Source organism: Antechinus flavipes, chromosome 4, assembly GCF_016432865.1.
Source record: "Antechinus flavipes isolate AdamAnt ecotype Samford, QLD, Australia chromosome 4, AdamAnt_v2, whole genome shotgun sequence".
In the NCBI taxonomy this organism is placed as follows: Eukaryota; Metazoa; Chordata; class Mammalia; order Dasyuromorphia; family Dasyuridae; genus Antechinus; species Antechinus flavipes.
This window is the reverse complement of record NC_067401.1, coordinates 78,101,093-78,119,070: the sequence shown is the minus strand read 5'-3', so window position 1 is coordinate 78,119,070 and position 17,978 is coordinate 78,101,093. Positions and strand designations below refer to the sequence as shown.

The 17,978-nt window shown below is 38.1% G+C and overlaps 1 protein-coding gene across 1 annotated transcript in view; it reads right to left on the bottom strand.

Annotated features, from left to right (window-relative positions):
- The window catches only part of CAPN2 (calpain 2), an 84,421-nt gene that overhangs the window by 17,124 nt on the left and 49,319 nt on the right, over positions 1 to 17,978 (bottom strand). The window contains exons 6-13 of the mRNA XM_051993375.1: positions 17,130 to 17,213; positions 14,282 to 14,367; positions 11,525 to 11,599; positions 10,612 to 10,772; positions 6,927 to 7,096; positions 5,621 to 5,632; positions 2,600 to 2,811; positions 246 to 282 (exon numbers count right to left, since the gene is read on the bottom strand). Of these exons, the coding sequence (XP_051849335.1) occupies positions 246 to 282; positions 2,600 to 2,811; positions 5,621 to 5,632; positions 6,927 to 7,096; positions 10,612 to 10,772; positions 11,525 to 11,599; positions 14,282 to 14,367; positions 17,130 to 17,213 (837 nt within the window). The remainder of the gene's footprint in view (positions 1 to 245; positions 283 to 2,599; positions 2,812 to 5,620; positions 5,633 to 6,926; positions 7,097 to 10,611; positions 10,773 to 11,524; positions 11,600 to 14,281; positions 14,368 to 17,129; positions 17,214 to 17,978) is intronic.

The following is a 17,978-nucleotide window of genomic DNA, read 5'->3' as shown; positions in this document are numbered from 1 at the left end:
TGGAAAATACTAATCCAAATAAGGATTCAGCTCCCTAAATTTATAGATGAGGGAAGAAAAGTAATTTGCACAAGATTAGAAAGCCAGGGTAAAGGCAGCGGGGGAGTATGGAAGGAAGAGAGCTGGCCTCTGAGCAAAAAGACCATTTGTAAAATGAGGCTTTGAACGCATTGGGCTTGGAAGAATTTCCCCACTCTCCATCTTTGATTCTACAACAGAGAAGGAAGAAGAATCCTAATAAATACCTCGTCCAGCTCAGCCTCAATTTCATCATCGACAATTCTGGAAATAGAAAGAAATTATCTATTAGTGGTAAGAAATTAAGATGGGGAAAGAGGTCTTTGGAACTAAAGTGTGAAACTTGAAACCAGTCTTGCTTCAAATCACCTTCCCCTACCCCCAACAAACCCTACTTCAGAACCTTGGTGTGTGATAACACTTCCTCAAATAGCAGAATATCAAGCAGGAATAAATCAAAGGAAGAAGTCAATATCAAAAGGACTTTTAGAAAGTGGGTATTTTTATTTTTATTTTTTTTTAAGGGAGAAGTTGTTTGTCCACTTAATCTTTATGATGGGTCAGATTCCAAAGCTTAGTTAGAAACTCCCAATAGCTCAATTCTAATATCTACCATGAAGGAAGAGTTTTTCAGTCTCCTTTTAAATACCAATTCCCTACAGTAAAGTCTTTTCACTTTTTATTACCCTGATATAAAATTATCACTTACCAGCTGAGCTCATTTGAAGTGGGAAAAAGAAATGGGTGCCTAGGGGCTGTGGCTAATTTTAGTTACTGCGATCCTTTTAAAAGATGCATGATTTTGTCAATGTCCTAATCAAAGCCCCTCTTTACTTTAATAGACAGTCGAGTAAATTGTTATAGAATAAATAAATAAATGAATGAATAATTCCTCCTTTGGTGACTATAGGCAAATTACTTCACCTCTGAGTGTCTCTGGGCACCTATAAATTACTGCGAAGTTGCCCATCAACATCAGTGAATCATCAAATTATAAACTGAGAGACAGAAAAGACCTCAGAATCCATCCAGTCTAAGACTTAGAAGTCTGGGGGAGAAGGGGGTAAATGGTTTGTCCATGTTCAAAAGGTAATAAGTGTCAAAAGTATTATTTGGGGACAGCTAGATGGTGCAGTAGATAGAGCACCAGCCCTGAAGTCAGAAGGACCTGAGTTCAAATTTGGTCTCAGACACAACACCCCTGGCTGTGAGTTAAGTCACTTAACCTCAATTGCCTCAGCCAAAAAAACAAACAAAAAAGAAACAAAAGTATTATTTGAAAACAGATCTTCTTGATTCCATAGTACCATATTGTCTCCTAGAGAAAAACTCTTGGAGGTATTTTACTTCCTAATTGTGAGAGTTCCCCACAATAATGAAATTATGAATGAATATTTTTTACATATAAAATAAATACAATAAATATGAATATATGTAAACCTAATAGAAAGTTGTACATAATGGATTTTCAGTTTCATTTGCAATCTTTTTAAATACTCCATTATGGAAATGCTTATTTTATGCCACAAATTAGAAATAAAAACAAATACAAGGTTTTCTGTGTGTATGTGGAGGGGGGGAGAGGCTAAGGAGAGACACTAATTGTAGCAGAACAAGAAAGTTTTTATGTAGAATGTTGGTATTTGAATTGAGCTAATAAATGAACTAGGGATTCTAGGAGATTGAGTTAAGAAGAGAGCATATTCCAAGCATGTAATGATCAACTAGAGATAAGAAATGGAGTGTCATGAGTGAGGAACAGCAAAGCCAGTCTGCCTGGACCAAACAGTAGATGAAAGGAAATAATGCATAATAATCATGGAAAAGTAGACTAGACTGTTAAGTTTCTCAAATTAATCCATTCACAAGCATTTAGAGAAATGGTGATCTCAGGGTGTAGATTTTTTTGGACACGACCAGTAAAGGGTTTTTTTTTTTTTTTTTTTTTTTAGCTAGACTATGCATATTATTACAAGGATTGTTTTTCTTTATTATTCTTCTAATGCAGGTAGGTGGGAAAGAAAATAGATTTCTGCTAATTAAAAAAATAATTTAAAAGCTGAAGCACTTATTAAGCATCTGTTTAATATCCTCATATCTAGATATATCCAGTCCCAGGCTGGATAGCTCAATAAAGGGTTATTGACTGATTGAACACTCCCCACCAGATAAAAGGTCCTAAGGGACAGAGGCAATAAGTTGGGGCTTGAGTAGTGTAGCTAATAAATAACTATAAGTATTCTCCAATCAACTGGTAAAGAAGTAGATGGAAGATGAAGAAGGAAGGGGAAGGGAGGAAAGTAGTGAGGGCAATAGAAGAATGGGGAGGGAAAGGAAATGTAAAAAGGCCAAAAGACCAAGGAAAGGACATCTTCTGATTCTACATGAGTGCCTGCAAGTTGCTTAAGCCTGACCTAAAAAGTTGGTATCCAAAGATACAGCTGCTCATTGCTAAAGCTGGAAGAAGAAGAGACCTGGGATTTTTCTAGACAGAAAAAGGAAATGGGGGAGCTTCTTGTCAGTCCTCTGTTCACTCCCACTCTGGTCCCCATTTGTCCCATTCTCTGAATTCCCAACATACTGAGAATCAGTTTTCTTCTCTGAAAAGACTCGAAGGCAGAAATCCCCATTCTTGTGGGGTTCAAAAGTAGAAGGCACGATGACGTATTCTCCAGCGGGCAGCTTGAAGCGATTCAACACTTCTCGGAGATTGATGAATGTGTCCGACCTCTCCCTTGCTCTGGTCGTCAGAAAGAAGTTTTTGGGGAGGTGTAAGTTGGTCCGACCAGAAAACTGATGGGAAAACACAAGATCAGAGTGAGAGAAAGCCAGAGTGCCCACTGTCCTCCAGGTGCAGCACCCTAGCTCTCATGTCCGCCTCCTTATTTCCCTGGCTTCCTTAAGACAGTTCAGATCCCACCTTCTACAACAGATTTTTCCCAATGACCCCAAATGGCTAGTGTCTTCCTTCTGAAATTACTTCCCATTTACACTGTATCTATCTTGTTCATTCACAGTAAATTGCATATTGTCTCTTCCATTTGATCATAAGCTCTTTGAGGACAGGGACTGTTTTAGCTTTTCTTTGTAGCCCCATTATTTAGCATGGTGGCTGGTTCATAGTAAGTATTTAATAAATGCTTGTTGACAGACTGTTAGTGTTGGTAAGGTTGTTGAGTTGTTTCAGTCACATCCAACTCCTTGGGACCCCATTTGGGATTTTCTGGACAAAGATAATGGGAAAGCTTGCTATTTCCTTCTCCAGGTCATTTCATAGGTGAGGAAACTGAAACAGTTAAGTGACTTGCTAAGGGTCATACAAGCTAGTAGGTATCTGAGACTGGATTTGGACTCAGGAAGATGTGTCTTCTTGATTTCAAGCCCATTGTTTCAAATAAATATAACATTCTACTCATCTAAGCTATACAGCAACTTCACTATCAGTTTGTTGTTAAGAAATACTTAAACACTATGATAATACTATTCACTACCAGAAAATTTGATTGGGGTTGGGAAGGGGAAAACACTGCTGGATTTGGAATCACAGAACTAGATTCAAATCTCAAATCAAGTGTGTGACGTATCTAAGTCACTTTAATACTTCAGTTTCATCATCTGTCAAATGAGGGGTTCAGATCACATGGCCTTTGGGATCCCTTCCCATTCTATCTCTACTGAGAGTCCTTTGAACTCCCCTAACACTGACAGTATACTCACCTCCTCCCCTTCCTTCCATGGAGAGCATCCTTAGTCTTCTCTGTATTTATCTCGTCTGCCTAATTAAGCTCTGAATCCACACTGCTGGGATTCTGTCAAATTCTGTGGGCTCTATGACCCCCAAAAGCATTGTCAGTATTCTCTCTATAGAATTACGTCTTCTACCAGGCTGTCCAGCCTGAAAACAAGAGCCAGAATTCACCCAAAGAACTATCATACATCACATTCTCCTCGCGATGATACTCTTCTCTCCTGTACTCTGGGGTGCTTAGGATGCCCTCTTGTGTCCTTACATATATTCAGCTTTTTATGGAACATCAGCATACAATCAGTTCCATTATCACGTGCCATATGTATTGTTAAAAATCACTTCACTATGTGAAATTGCACAATTAAAACCACAAAGCTTATGGGGAAAATGACATAAGTGCATATTAAAAAAAATAGGAACATAATAGAAACAGTAGTTTATATATGTTAAGAAATACATAAATTCTACAATAAGTATTGGTTGCATTTGCTGTCTTGGACTATTGCTTGAGTTATGCCTGGTTTCCACAGGCCTTGAACAGGCAAATTTTAGAGAGAATCTGCAAGGGAAGTGGGGAAAGAGGACCAGGGCTCTTGGCTATAGTGGAAGGTGGAACAGTTGGAAGCCATAGGTGCAGACCAGATCTCTTTTATGTAACTCTGACTACACTAAGGCATTTTACCTTGAAATAGAAGTGAGATTTGCTTGAAAAAGTAAGTACTGGAAGCTTAACTGCTTGTGAGTTTCTGTGAAACGGAATGGTTTTCTACATTTTCAGTCTTCCTCTTTTGGATAAAATTGTTCATAAGCAAATGTCAAAGGTATATTATGTGCATATTGTTTCTTGATGTATCAATCATGTTGGAACAGATTTGAATTTTCAAAATAAATGTTTAGCAGAATTGACTGTACTGTATGTTTCATTGAATCCCACTTTTGATGAGATTCATGATGATTTTTTCCCCTTCATGCCAAGTGAAGCTGGAATCTTAGCAATCAGTCAAACAAGCAAGTATTTATTAGTCATTAGGCTATTTAACCTAGACTATGTACTAGGCACTGGAAATACAAAGACAAGTGGAATCTTAGAAATTTTAGAATTGGAAATGAATTTAATTTTAGAAATGGAAGAAACTAGCATATAGCAGGGGTTCTTAATTTCTTTTGGGTCACTGAACCCACTGACAATCTGGTAAAGGCTACGGACTCCTCAAAATAATGTTTTTGAATGTGTCAAATAAAATAAATATAATTATAACAAAAACAATTATATTAAATATAGTCACAAAATATATTTTTTAAAAATTTGCAGATCTATTCTAAATTTGAAATTTATTCATGGGCTCTTTAGGGGCCCATGGTTCCCAATATCATGAAGACCCAGGGATAAGTTTGAAGGGAACTCACTTGGGTTATGGCTTCAGTGGAGAGGAATTCCACCAGTTCCATTTGATAGCTTTTCATTAAAATTAATTATTTAATTAGCTGCTAAGCTTTGTTATGTCTAACACATACATGGATGTGTTACAAGTGATAAGGAATGGAGTACATGGATGGAATGATGGAATACAAGTGCTGCTAAAAGCCCTCTAAATATTGGCACTCTAGGGTAAAGTCCCAGTCATATCATCCTAGTAACAGCCCTGATATTCAGAATTTGGAGAGTGTGTTTAGCTACATGTCACACTTCAACTTGGGTCTTGGTAGTCTTACTAGAGATAGTATGGATAAGGATGGGTTCTTTAAATGTAACATCAGTGCCCTGTTTTCATAAAACTTCTTTTGAGAGATACAGAAGCCCAGGCTTGGCTAAACTTGATTCCAGAATCAAAGAACAAAACATATCAGACGTACCTCCTCAGGAACCTGTAGGGAGACACAACATACAGAGAACATTCAGAATCAGAGAAAGTGGACACTTTATTAATTAGGATTATCTTATACTATTCCTTTTTCCAAAAATGTCAAAGAATAATAACATGGCTGACATTTATTCAACGCTAAGGCTGATAAAACACTAAACATATATTATTTCACTTGATCCATCATTATGTCCCCATGAGATAAATGATACAATGAATTCCATCAGAAGTACTCTGGGTTCAATTAAGCTTGTTTTAAAGATAAAGAAACTGGAATTGAGAAGTTAAATGATCTGTGGATATAACTAGTAAGTGTCTGAGGCAGGATTTAAACTTCATTCTGCAAAGATTGAAGCCATTCTGCAACTCTGGGACAATAATTTCACCTTTCCAAAATGATGGCAGTACCACAGGGCTGTTTTGAGGGACATGATAAAATGCCATGTACAATATAAAGCATCACACCTGTAAATTATTCACATCGCCCAGACAGACTCAATTTCACTAAAAGCTCCCTGGTTTTCCTGTTGTAACACTTCAAAGCTGCCTTAAAAAACAAGAGGAGAGTGGGGTTAAGGTGGAGGTAGAGGGACTACCTCCTATTCTCTCTGTCTCCCATCCTTATCTCTAGTAAAGCAATTTCAAAAGTCACTGAAAACCTCTTTAAGAAAGGCACAAACTTCAGAGCAAAAGCAAATGTGATGATGGAAATAATGTGGTTCAGCCTTATGAGCTTTGTTCTAAAGAGGAACAGGGCCGAAGTACAACTAGAATTTGTCCTGGGAAAAAATGCTGGGTGCTGGGCAACTCTGGTGGGAGTATAATCGCCCAATTGTTTCCCCTCTCTCCTCAGAGTCTCTACCTCCTTGGCAACTGGGTTTTGGCCAGCCAAAGCATGGTTTCCATTGGCTCTGCTCCTGACTTCACATCATTCTTAGAGGTAGCCCCAGGACGCTCCGTCCCCAGCTCAAATCTCTCTGGAATTCTTTTCATCCCAAGCTGACAAAAGCAAGAAATGAAACAAGGGGATGTCTTCCAAAGCTTGTCTATTTAACCCTCACAGAACTGGCTCTGGGAACTCTATCAGAGTGTCCTGCGGCCCCTGGGGACTTCTGGCCAGCTGTTAGGGCTTCCTTAGATAAGATAACTCTAGAAACAAAGAGTTCAGTTCAGGACTGGCTTGTGCAACAGTTCTTGCTTTCTGTTAGAAACTCTTGGGGTTGATTTTGGACAAAAGTAGAGGGTTTGGACAATGAGCAAGAGAGGAAAGGGGGGATCTTCCAGGTAGAAGTCCTCACCTCGTAGATACCAAAGCCAATAGTGTGCATATCCTCTCCCATTTTCCTTTGGCGTCGTCGGTGTTTCTGGATGAGACCCACTAGGAAGGTGCATCCTGGCTCAGAGCCATCAGAATCCTCATCCTCTTCTTCCAGCTTGATCATGTACTGGGGGTTCATCCAGAAAGTGTCTGCCATCACACAGAAGGATAAAGAATATCACTCACCTCAGAGTACAGAGGACCAATCCCGGGATAGCCAGACATAGGACACTGGCTAACTTTTTCTTTTTGTATCCCCAACACTCAGCACTATGTTTTGCCTAGTGTTTAGTGCTTAAAAACACTTTTCATTGGCTGCCCAGATAGAGAACACTAGGGGAATGGGGAAGGGTTGGTCTGTGGCTTTTAGGGTTGAGGTTAATCATGGAAGCAAGGGGAGTAAAGAAAAAGGATATGGTGAAATTGAGAGAAATCAGGAGTTTGAGTTAACAAAATCTCCACTAATTTGCACTTTTAGTTTGGGTGGAGAAAATTGTCTAGAGACACTCATCAAACAGTTCTAACTCAGAAGCTATTCCTTTTTTTTCCTTCTTTTGCCCAAATTTAAAGTCATTTGGAGTAATTAAAAAAAAAATTCTGGAAGGAGGATTACATGAAATAGATTTCTTGAAATGAAGCCTTTCTGTTGTCAAGCTCTGGACCCATGCGCCCCCTAGTGATTTTCTTCCTTTCTCAATTTTCAGCAGAAGGTTGATTCAACCAGAGAAAACTTGGGATTGCCTTCTTTGGTTCTGACTGGTGACCTGCCAACACTACAGTGCCCTCTGGTATCCTATTTTTTCTGCACCCCCACCTCACCAATTGCCCTTCCACAAATACACCTCTTCTATCAAAATATTCAAATTCAAAAAAAAATTTCAAAAAATCAAAAAATACTCAAAAAATTAAAATTCAAGAATGGAGGTACTGCATAATCTTTATCAAATTGCTTGCTAGTGTAGGGAGAGGGGAGATAAAGGAAGGAAATAGAAAAATAATTTGGAACTCAAAATTTTACAAAAATGAAAGTCAAAAGTAATCTATATATGAGATTGGAAAAAAAAATTTATCCAAATATACTATTAAAATAAATATATATTTTTTTTAAAAGAAAAGATGTATCCAAAGAGAGGTAAGATAAGATAAAGGACAGAAAAATGACTTTGGTATTAGAACATCTGGGTTTAAATCCTACTTATTTATTCCATGGGACTCAGTTTTCTTATTTGTAAAATGAGGAAGAAGGACTAGAGTTTCCTTCTAACTCTAAATCTGGAATCCCATGTGTTTTACTTCCCTTCAGCCTACAGCCCAAATAGCCACCTGTTGCAAGGCATTATCATTTCTGTATGTATAAAGTTAGAAAAAGAACCTTAGAGATTATGTGATTCATCCACAACCCTCATTTTATAAATGAAAAAATTAAGCCCAGACATGTTAATGGACTTGCTGTAGATCACACAGGTGAACTGCAAAGCCAGAATTTGAACCCAGGTTCCCTGATGCCATATTTAGGACTTCCCATTATACCATGTTGCCATTCAAACTTGACATATGCAAAATGGAACTGATGATCATCCTTCAAAGTCCACTTCTCCCATTTTCTCTTCTGTGAATCTCTGTGAGGAATGTTACTCTTCTCCCAGTCTCCCAGGTTACATTATAGTCTTGGAGTATATTGGGTCCCCCCTGTCCCTCACTGTTTATATCCTTTCAGTAGCCAAGATTAGTCATTGCTACTTCTGTATCTCTCCCATCCTTCCATCCTGTTCTCTTCATTCACATGGCCATTTCTCTAACTTAAGTCTTTGTCATCTCTTGCTTTGACTATTATAGCATTCTAATTAGTCTCTTTGCTTCCACGAAACCCCCTTGAATCCAACTTCCATACAACTGCCAAAATAAACTTTCTAAAGCACAGGTCTAACTATGTTGTTATTTTTGCTCAAAAACCAAAACCAAACCAAAAAAAATATGAATGGCTCCCTATTGCCTTAGGATAAATTACAAATTTCTCATCCAGCAATTAAGACCTTCTGCTATCCATCTTCAGTATATGTCTGAATCTAATTTCATATTACCCCTTTTCATGAACTCTATGTTGTAGCAATACTGAATTACTAGGATCTTTTCCAAAATTGACATGCCCCTACGTGGCAAAGTGGATAGAGTGCTGGTGTGCCTACTGTATTCTCTCCTCACAGTTACAAACTCCTTGAGAGCAGAATTTTCATTTCTTCCTTTCTATTCTTGGGACCTAGCACTGGCCTTATGTATCAATCTACAAACCAACAAGTATTTATTAAATACCTGCTAAGCGTAAGGCAAAGAGAGTATGGTGAGGGGGATAGAGAAGACCAGATTGTATGACCCTGGATAATTCAATTAAACTCTCAGTGCTTTAGGCTACAAATTTGCAGAAAAGGTGCTGAGTGCATTGATTGAGGGAGTTTCTTATAGAGCAGTCCTCACCAGTGAACTGACAGGTCTAGACTCTATTGCTATCCCTATGTGCTAAGAACTGTTCAAAGCACTAAAGAAAAAAAGCAAAAAAAAAAAAAAAAAAAAAAGCAATAATCCCTCTCTTCAAGGAGCTTACATTCTATGGAGAAACAACACGGACACATATAAGTACACACAAACTAAAAACGAGGCAGTTTTGGGAAAAGGTACTTATTAATTGTTTAACTAAGAGAATCAAGTTGATTTGACAATCATTTACTAAGTATAGTATTAGTATAGAGGATAATAACTTAGTTCAGGAGTTGAGAGACTTGGGTTATAATACCAACTTTGTCATTAAGTGGTGACATGACCTTGGTCAATGCACATAAATTATACCAGATATTATTTCTGTGATGTTGTACTGTGATATGATAATGAAGTTTTAATTTCTTTTGAGAGCCTGTGAGAGTTTTATTCATCTAAGGTAATTGCAGAGTAGAATGATATTTTTTTGGAGGGAGGGGCAGATGATTGGGTAAGAGGCAAAAATTAAATATTTCTATATTTAGAGGACAATGCAATAGATAGAGGGCCAAGCCTGGAGTCAGAATCTGTCTCCAGATACTTACTAGCTGTGTGATCCTGGGCAAGTCACTTAACACTGCCTGCCTCAGTTTTCTCATCAATAAAATAAGCTGGAAAAGGAAATGGCAAACCACTTCATTATTTTTGCTAAGAAAACCTCAAAGTGGATCACAAAAAGTTGAATGTGGCTGAAACAAATGAACAAGCTTACTGAAGAAAGGCTTAGACAAAGGGAAGTTTGGCTGTATGAAAAGCAATCCAGGAGAAGGAATGTCCCCTGGTGTTGTCTAGGACCATTCTATTTTTCAACCCTGGAGTTGGAGGTGCTCCTGCTCAAGATTTTTACAGTACTTACAATGACTAGTGGAGTATTTAGTACAAAATAAGTGAGGACTAAATGTCTTTGAATAAATCAGAGTGAGCAGTGGCTTTGTGTAATTGGCCAGCAGCAAGATGAGTTGTTAAAGGATGTGATTTCCTTCTTTCTCCTGTATTCCCTATCCCTGCCTTTTAGGTTTTTTTCCCCCGTGCTTCCTTTGTGGTTGGCAGGAGGTTAGAGAATTGTCCCTTGAATACTGTCAAAGTGGGAACCACATTTCCCTCCCTCTGGTTCAAGTTCTGAATTTTTCTCTTACTTGGATAGTTCCTGCAGCCCCCTGCCGTAGAACCCCGCCTCCAGGTCCCATCCATCTTGGTGAGTCTCCATTTCTTGTAGGTATCACTGATTAATGTGTCTGGGGTCAGGTTGCAGATCTCTAGGCGGGAATAGTGTCTCAGGAAGTCACTGAAAGACATCCTGCAGCAGAAATACAGAATTTGGTTTAGGATGTCAAGAGAGAGAATACTTGTGAGACCCTTCACAGACCTCTCAGAATATTACTGACATAACAGACAATTATAAATTTTCAAAGTATTTTACATATATCATCTCATTTGAGACTTGTAACAATTTTGTAAGACTGGAATTACAGGTATTGGTACCTTTATTTATAGATGAGGAAGCTGAATCTCAGAGGTTAAGTGTCTTATCCACTATCACATTGGGAAGAAGTATTGGAGAGGGATTTGAATCCTGGGGTTCCTTGCTTCTGGTCCAAATCTCTCTCATTTGACCATGTTAAATCTCTAGGAATACTATTCATCTCATCTTTTTATCTTGTAAAATGTCTCTAGCTCCCACTGGGAATGGAGAGCACACCATAGAGGCTCAATATATCTTTATCGAGGGACCGAAAACTCCTTGAAATGATGGGTATGTCCCATTTATCACTACTGTATTCTGCTAGGAACTCTAAACAGCTGTTCCTTTGGTTTTTCTCTCTGTAAATCACCTCCATGATTCTTATTCCAATTTAAACAGTCAGCTGGGGATTAAGACATTTCTTGCACAAGGCTGTTCAGGGAAATACTTGTGGGGCTAAGAACACATCCATGAGCTTAGGGCCTTAGCTTTATATGCTCCTTGCTGGGCTATACTCTGTCCTAAATCATTTTACAGTCAAATTATGAAAATTGTACAATTCTCTGAGAGGCCTCAAGTAAGCTTACCAGAATTCTCCATCTTCAAATTTCCTGGTTAGCCTCTCCCTCTCATCGGGGTCTATGCTGTTCCAGTTAGGGCAGCTGAAAAGTAAAAATGCATCAAAGTTACGGGTGCTAGAAGTTGCCTTTGTGGGGGGAGGGTGGAGCAGAGGGAGCAAATTTGTTTCAAGATTTCCAAAAGCAAGAAGGAAAGCGGCATTCACTCTCAATTCTGAACAGGTCTGAAGTTATCACAGGATGGAAAATAAAACACAGAACAGAGGGCAGAGGAGGAGGAGGAGGAAAGAAAGGAGGATAGTGATTGGGAGGGGAAGGAAAATATCACCAATCAGGAGCACGAATAGGGACACCAGAGACTTGGGGGGTAGGGATGGCATGAGTGAGAGACATATATCCTGAGTCTTAAGTTCAAAGTCAACTTCAATGTTAGTCAATGGAAAAACTATCAGTGTTTAACTAAGGGACCTGAGCATTTGAATGGTCTTACTATGCTTATCATAAATTGCATGCAGGTTATATTTTTCTTCATTTATCAGTGCATTTGAACTGAAAAAAAATTAGAAAAAACATTGATTCAGCTAAAAACATCATATCCCATTTGATCCCTGTTTTTCTCTCTTCTCTCTCCTTCCTTTCTTTTTTTCCTACTGACTTTTCCTTCCTAAAATTAAAAAAAATCCCAAATTGTTTAAGTCTCTCTATACCTTTCAAACCCCTAACAGGTAACTATAATGACAGAAAGAAACATTTCTGAAGCATTTGCCAACTCTTTTGGGGGAAGGATTTAGAGAGAAAAATCTTACAGAGGAATTTTATTTAAGTTCATTCTCTACAACTGACTGGGAAGCAGGGATGTGTTGGTAAATGTTTAGCAACCAGTTCACCCAAGAAAAGTATACAGGACATTTTAAAAAATTTAATCAGTATTATTGATGTTTTCCCTATTACTTTCTTAAGTCCATACCACAATAAATCAAGCCCTAATTTGGAGCCTTTTCTGATTGCTCAAATGTAAATGCTTATGCAATGAAAATTTAACAATGTGCTGGAGTTAGAGCTGGCTCCAGCAGGTCTCCGTAATCCCTGCCAGCAAGTCTTCCTGGGAAGCTCCCTGACTTGATTTTACATTAGTCCAGAGAGAGAGTAGCTCTGGTACCAAGGAAATGGAAATGCTATTATAACTATTATGTTGGGGGACCCAGGAAAAGAAATGAGGAGGAGGAGGAAGTGGAGGAGAATAAAAAGAGTACGTGCAAGTTCAGGAAAAACTAAAATTGGTTTTCATTGCAAAAGGGCCCAGGGCATAGTAGACCCACTTGCAGATGTCAATCAAAGGGCTAGCTGCTCCAGGCTCAGTCACTAGGTTAAAATTCTAAGAAAAGAACAATTGGGGTTTTGAATTAAGAGAAAGATTCAATTTCTTGGTACCTAATACAAGGGCAAGTCTGAGCTCGGAAAGGGATTTATTCTGAGGGGAATCATCTTTGCTGAAACTAGGTGAGAAGTACCTATATTGTACTTCTATACTATATTGTACATAGGATCCCTGAACCCTGCAAAAACAGACCCAAACTACAGCAAAATCCAGTTTCAGAGACAATGTCATTTTCTCCTCTGGATCCTATCCACGTTTAATGGTGAGGATGATAATAAATAACATTTATGTAGTGTTTACTACAGACCAGGCACTTGTGCTAAGCTTTACATCAAACTACAGCAAAGGCCAGTCTCAAAGACAATGCCATTTTCTACTCTGGATCCTATCCCCTGCAAAAACAGACCCAAACTACAGCAAAGTCCAGTTTCAGAGACAATGTCATTTTCTACTCTGGATCCTGTCCACAGTTTTTAAGAAAAATTTTTTCCTATCCATGTTTAATGGTGAGGATAATAACAAATAACATTTATGTAGTGCTTTCTATGGGCCAGGCATTTGTTCTAAGCTTTACACATATTCATTTCTAAAAATTAAAACTATATTTTTAAATAATATTTTATTTTTCAAAATATATACAAAGATAGTTTTCAACATTAATCTTTGCAAAATCTTATGTTCCAAATTTTTCTCCCTCCTTCTTCCTTTCTCCTCTCCCTAAGACAGCAAGCAATCTGTACACATACTATTTCATTCAATCTTCACAATAATGCTAGACGATACATGCTATTATTATATCCATTTGATAGTTGGGACAGAAGGAGATTAAATGTACCCAAGATCACAAGATTGGTAAATTTCTGAGGCCATATTTAAACTCTGTTCTCCCTCTAACTACTGTACCTCCCAAGTGCTGACAAACAGGTTAATTAAATTGCATTGAATTGGACTCCGGTTTCTCTTCTTCCTTCCCCTTCTCCTCTTCTTCCTACCACTACTAGCTAACATTTACATGGCACTTACTATGTAACCAAGCATCATGATAAGAGATTTGCAATTATTTTCGCATTTGATCCTCACAACAACCCTGGAAAGTAGGTACTTTTATGATTCCTATTTTACAGAAGAGGAAACTGAGGGGGATAGAGATTAAAAGTAACAGGGACCCAGTAACAGGGTGTTAAGTACCTGAGGTTGGATTTAAAATCAATTCTTCTTTCTGGGCTGGTGCTGTGTGCACTATGGGCTCACCTAGTTGATGCCCAAACATATAATATTTCTGTCTCTTCAAACATTTTAGTTGTGCCTCCCTGAGCTCATTCTCATAGCCCAAAAGATATACTTCTTCATCCTCAACCCTCCAGTTTTAAGCTTTAGCATAAACTCACTTGTCACTCCACTTTCCAGTCCATTCAACTTCTCCCCAGGGGTTTCGGATGCGAATCAGCTTCTGCAGGCTTCCTCTGAACTCCACCTGGTCAAGTTACATGGAGAAATGGGGATAAAAGATTAAATGCAGATGCAAAACCTTCCCCTTCCCCTGCTCCTCCAGGAAGACTTCCAGTAATCCCAAACTCTGGGATTCACCTCCTTCTTCTCATCCCTTTTATCCCCTCCAACAATGGTCTGTATACAGGAGCAAAATCACAACATGAATTGGAGCGGGTTTGAAAAGGTTGGTGTTAGAAAACTATGGAGATTGAATGTAAATCAACACATGTTATATTCACTTTCTTTTCTTTTTTTTTCTCAGTTTTTTCCTTTTGTTCTGATTTTTCTATCCCAATATGAGTTTTAAAGAAATGTATATATAAAGAAATGCAGCTAGGTGGCGCAGTGGATAGAGCATCATCCCTGAAGTCAGGAGGACCTGATTTCAAATCTGATCCCACACACTTAACACTCCCTAGCTGTGGGACCCTGGGCAAGTCACTTAACCTCAAGTGCCTCAGGGTAAAAAGTATATTTTAAAAGTTATGGTATATGTATAACCAGGAAAAAATTTTTTTTAAAAAGTACAATAATAAAAAAATTTAAAAGCTTGGTGTTGGTCCCAGGTAATAAAACTTCTCATGCTTACATAGTGATTTATCAGGCTTTACAAAACTCTTTCCTTCATACAAACCTGTTAAGAGAGGATGGATGAGTATTATTATCTTCATTTTCCAGATGAACAAACAGAGAGGTCAAGTGACTTTCCTAGAGTCACATAGTAAAGGAATATAAGAACTACTGACTCGTTCTCCTTACTAGGAAAAGCAAAATTATGGTAAGCAGGGTGCTACTTTTTACGGAACTGAATTCCCATAAAATGCTTGCAGGTTATGAATGTGCTGAGAATAGGTTTTTGGTTTGTTTTTGTTTTTTGCTATCATTCAGTCTTTTCAGTTTATATTCTATTTCTCTGTGATTCTATTTAGGATTTTCTTAACAAAGATATTGGAATAATTTGCCATTTCCTTTTCCAAATCATTTTACAGATGAGGAAACTGAGAGGAATAGGGCTAAGTGACTTGCCCAGGGTCATATAGCTTGTCAGTGTCTGAGATCATTTGAACTCAGTCTTTCTGACTCTAGGCTTGGTACTCTATCTACTGGGCCATCTAGCTGCCTCCAGAGAGTGGGTATGATCATTGAATTTATGCTTCTTTGTCCTATTGGGAGACAGAAAGTGCAAGCACACTAATTTAGTTTCCAGCTGTGATACTTTAGCTTCCTGTGATTCTTGGAATAGCTTTGGCTTTAGTTGATTTTAATGAATGAGATATATCTTTGTCATGAACCTTTTGAAAGATTCTCAATTTGTGGGAAAAAAAATACTGGATATTCAGCAGTCACTTAACTATACAAACTCTTTGATCTAGCATATACTCCTAAGAGGTGAAAGAAGGAAAAGGACTCGTATTTATCAAATATATATGGTACTTTGTTATAGTTGTTGTAAAGAACTAGAAACAAAATAGGTGCTCATCAATTAGAGAATATTTAGTGGTATATGAATGCTGTGGAATATTATTGTGAGAAATGAAAGCTCTGAGTTCAGAGAAACCTAGAAATTGCTGTATGAACTAATTCAGAGTGAAGTCAACAGAACCAGGAGAAAAATTTTGACTTGTGACCATAAGAAAACAACTTTTGGAAGGCTTCCGAACTTGATCAATGCAGTGACCAATCACAACTTCAGGGAACTTCCTTGATCCCTTTTGGTGAAAAAGTGATGTAATGGAGATGCTAACAACTGCTGATGTATTAATTTGTTTTTTTTCCTGACTATATCTGTTTGTTATAAAGGAAGGATTTTTATGTAGTGATAAAGATGTAAAAAAAATGATGTTAATAAAAAACTCACAAACAAAACATAAGAGAAGAAAGTTCACACAAGGACAGTTTTGTTATTATTCAGTTAAATTTAAGATATCTCTTTTAGGGGAAGCTAGGTGGCACAGTGGATAGAGTACCAGCCCTGAAGTCAGGAGGACCTGAATTCAAATATGATCTCAGGCACTTAACACTTCTTAGCTGTGTGAGCCTGGGCCAGTCACTTAGCCCCAATTGCCTCATTAAAGGGAAAAAACATATCTCTTTAAAAAAATTCTAAGTAATAGATACTTGTAGTTTCTCTTTTTTTTGTTCTTCCTTATATGCCAAATGTTTATGTTTGTTTGTCATTATTAAGTTCATAGTAAAAAATAATATATTTTTTAAAAAGCACTGTATCAGAAGTCAGAAATGTTAGGATCAAAACTACTGACACCTGCGACTTTAAACCAGTCAATTCAGCTTACTGGGACTCAGTTTTCCCATCTGTAAGATGAATTAATAATAACTTACCCTCCTTACCCTTCAGGACTATTGAGGGGTCAAATATGAAAGTAACTGGTGAGATATCATGGAAATTATATTCCAGAGGAGACAATTCTTGAGATTTTTAAATTCATCCTTGTAATGAGAAAATGGGACCACCAGAGGGCAAAGTGCACCACACTTGTAGATCAGTGTGACTCAGAGTGTGATTCATGTTTGAGTGCCAGGAAATTATCCGGGGCAGCCCTTTTTTAGAAGTGAAATCAGTATTAAAATGTGACTTCCATTTGACTCAGGCCACGCCCTGTGCTGTCCCAGACTAAAGCGCACTTTTAATTTTGCCGTTCCTGAGTCTCTCTCCCTCTTAAAAATCCCCCCCAGAAAACAAATAAAACCCAAATCAAACCACTGTCCTGGTTATTTGGAAATTACCTCTTCTGCTCCAGTAACTGAGTAAGCGTGTCCTTTCACCAGCTTCTGGAAAGTTACCGCTTCTGAGTCTGCAGCACTTGTGATCTGGAAAGGCAGGGGAAGATTAATCCCTAAATCTGGGGAGCATTTCCTGGGAAGCCAGCACCTAATGCATAAGCAAAATAGATGGCTATCTAGTGCTGTGCTTCTGGGTATTAGGAAGGTCTCCCCTCCCTGCTTTGCCCAAAATTTGTTTAATAGGATATAAAGCTTTTCATTCCACAATAAGAGACCGAATTTAATGTGCAAATAACCGAGTGACTGATCCCTAATTCATACTAAGATCTAAATGATTTCCTTGGCTCTTTTCCTGAGAAAATAATGGAAAGAGCATGAGATTGTTGGGAGTTGAAGAAGAGTAAGAGAGAAAAGGTTGAGTGTGTTGAAAACAAACTTGGTTATTTGGGCTAAAGTCTGCTATACCTAATTCAGAGAAAGAATCAGGTTTTGTGGTTTAGAGCAGTAGTCTTTCTACTGGATCTGAAGGCCAGCAGTGGTCCACAAGACAGTCCTCTAAGAGTTCTGTGAGTTATTTACTTATATTATTAATGTTCAAGAGACACAAAATCTATACTTTGGTTTTTGGCCCAGACTAAGAATTTACTTTGAATCACTGAGTTGGGGTCTATACTGTGTCAACTAATGCAGAATAATTCCCCTCCTGTCTTTGAAAGTGGGTAGGGTTTGTTAGATTTTCTTTGGAAGTTGTAAGAAGAGGTAGCTTAGTTCCAATGATCTTGTGATGAAAAGAGCCATCTAAACCCAGAGAGAGGACTTTGGGAAGTGAGTGTGGATCACAAGATAGCATTT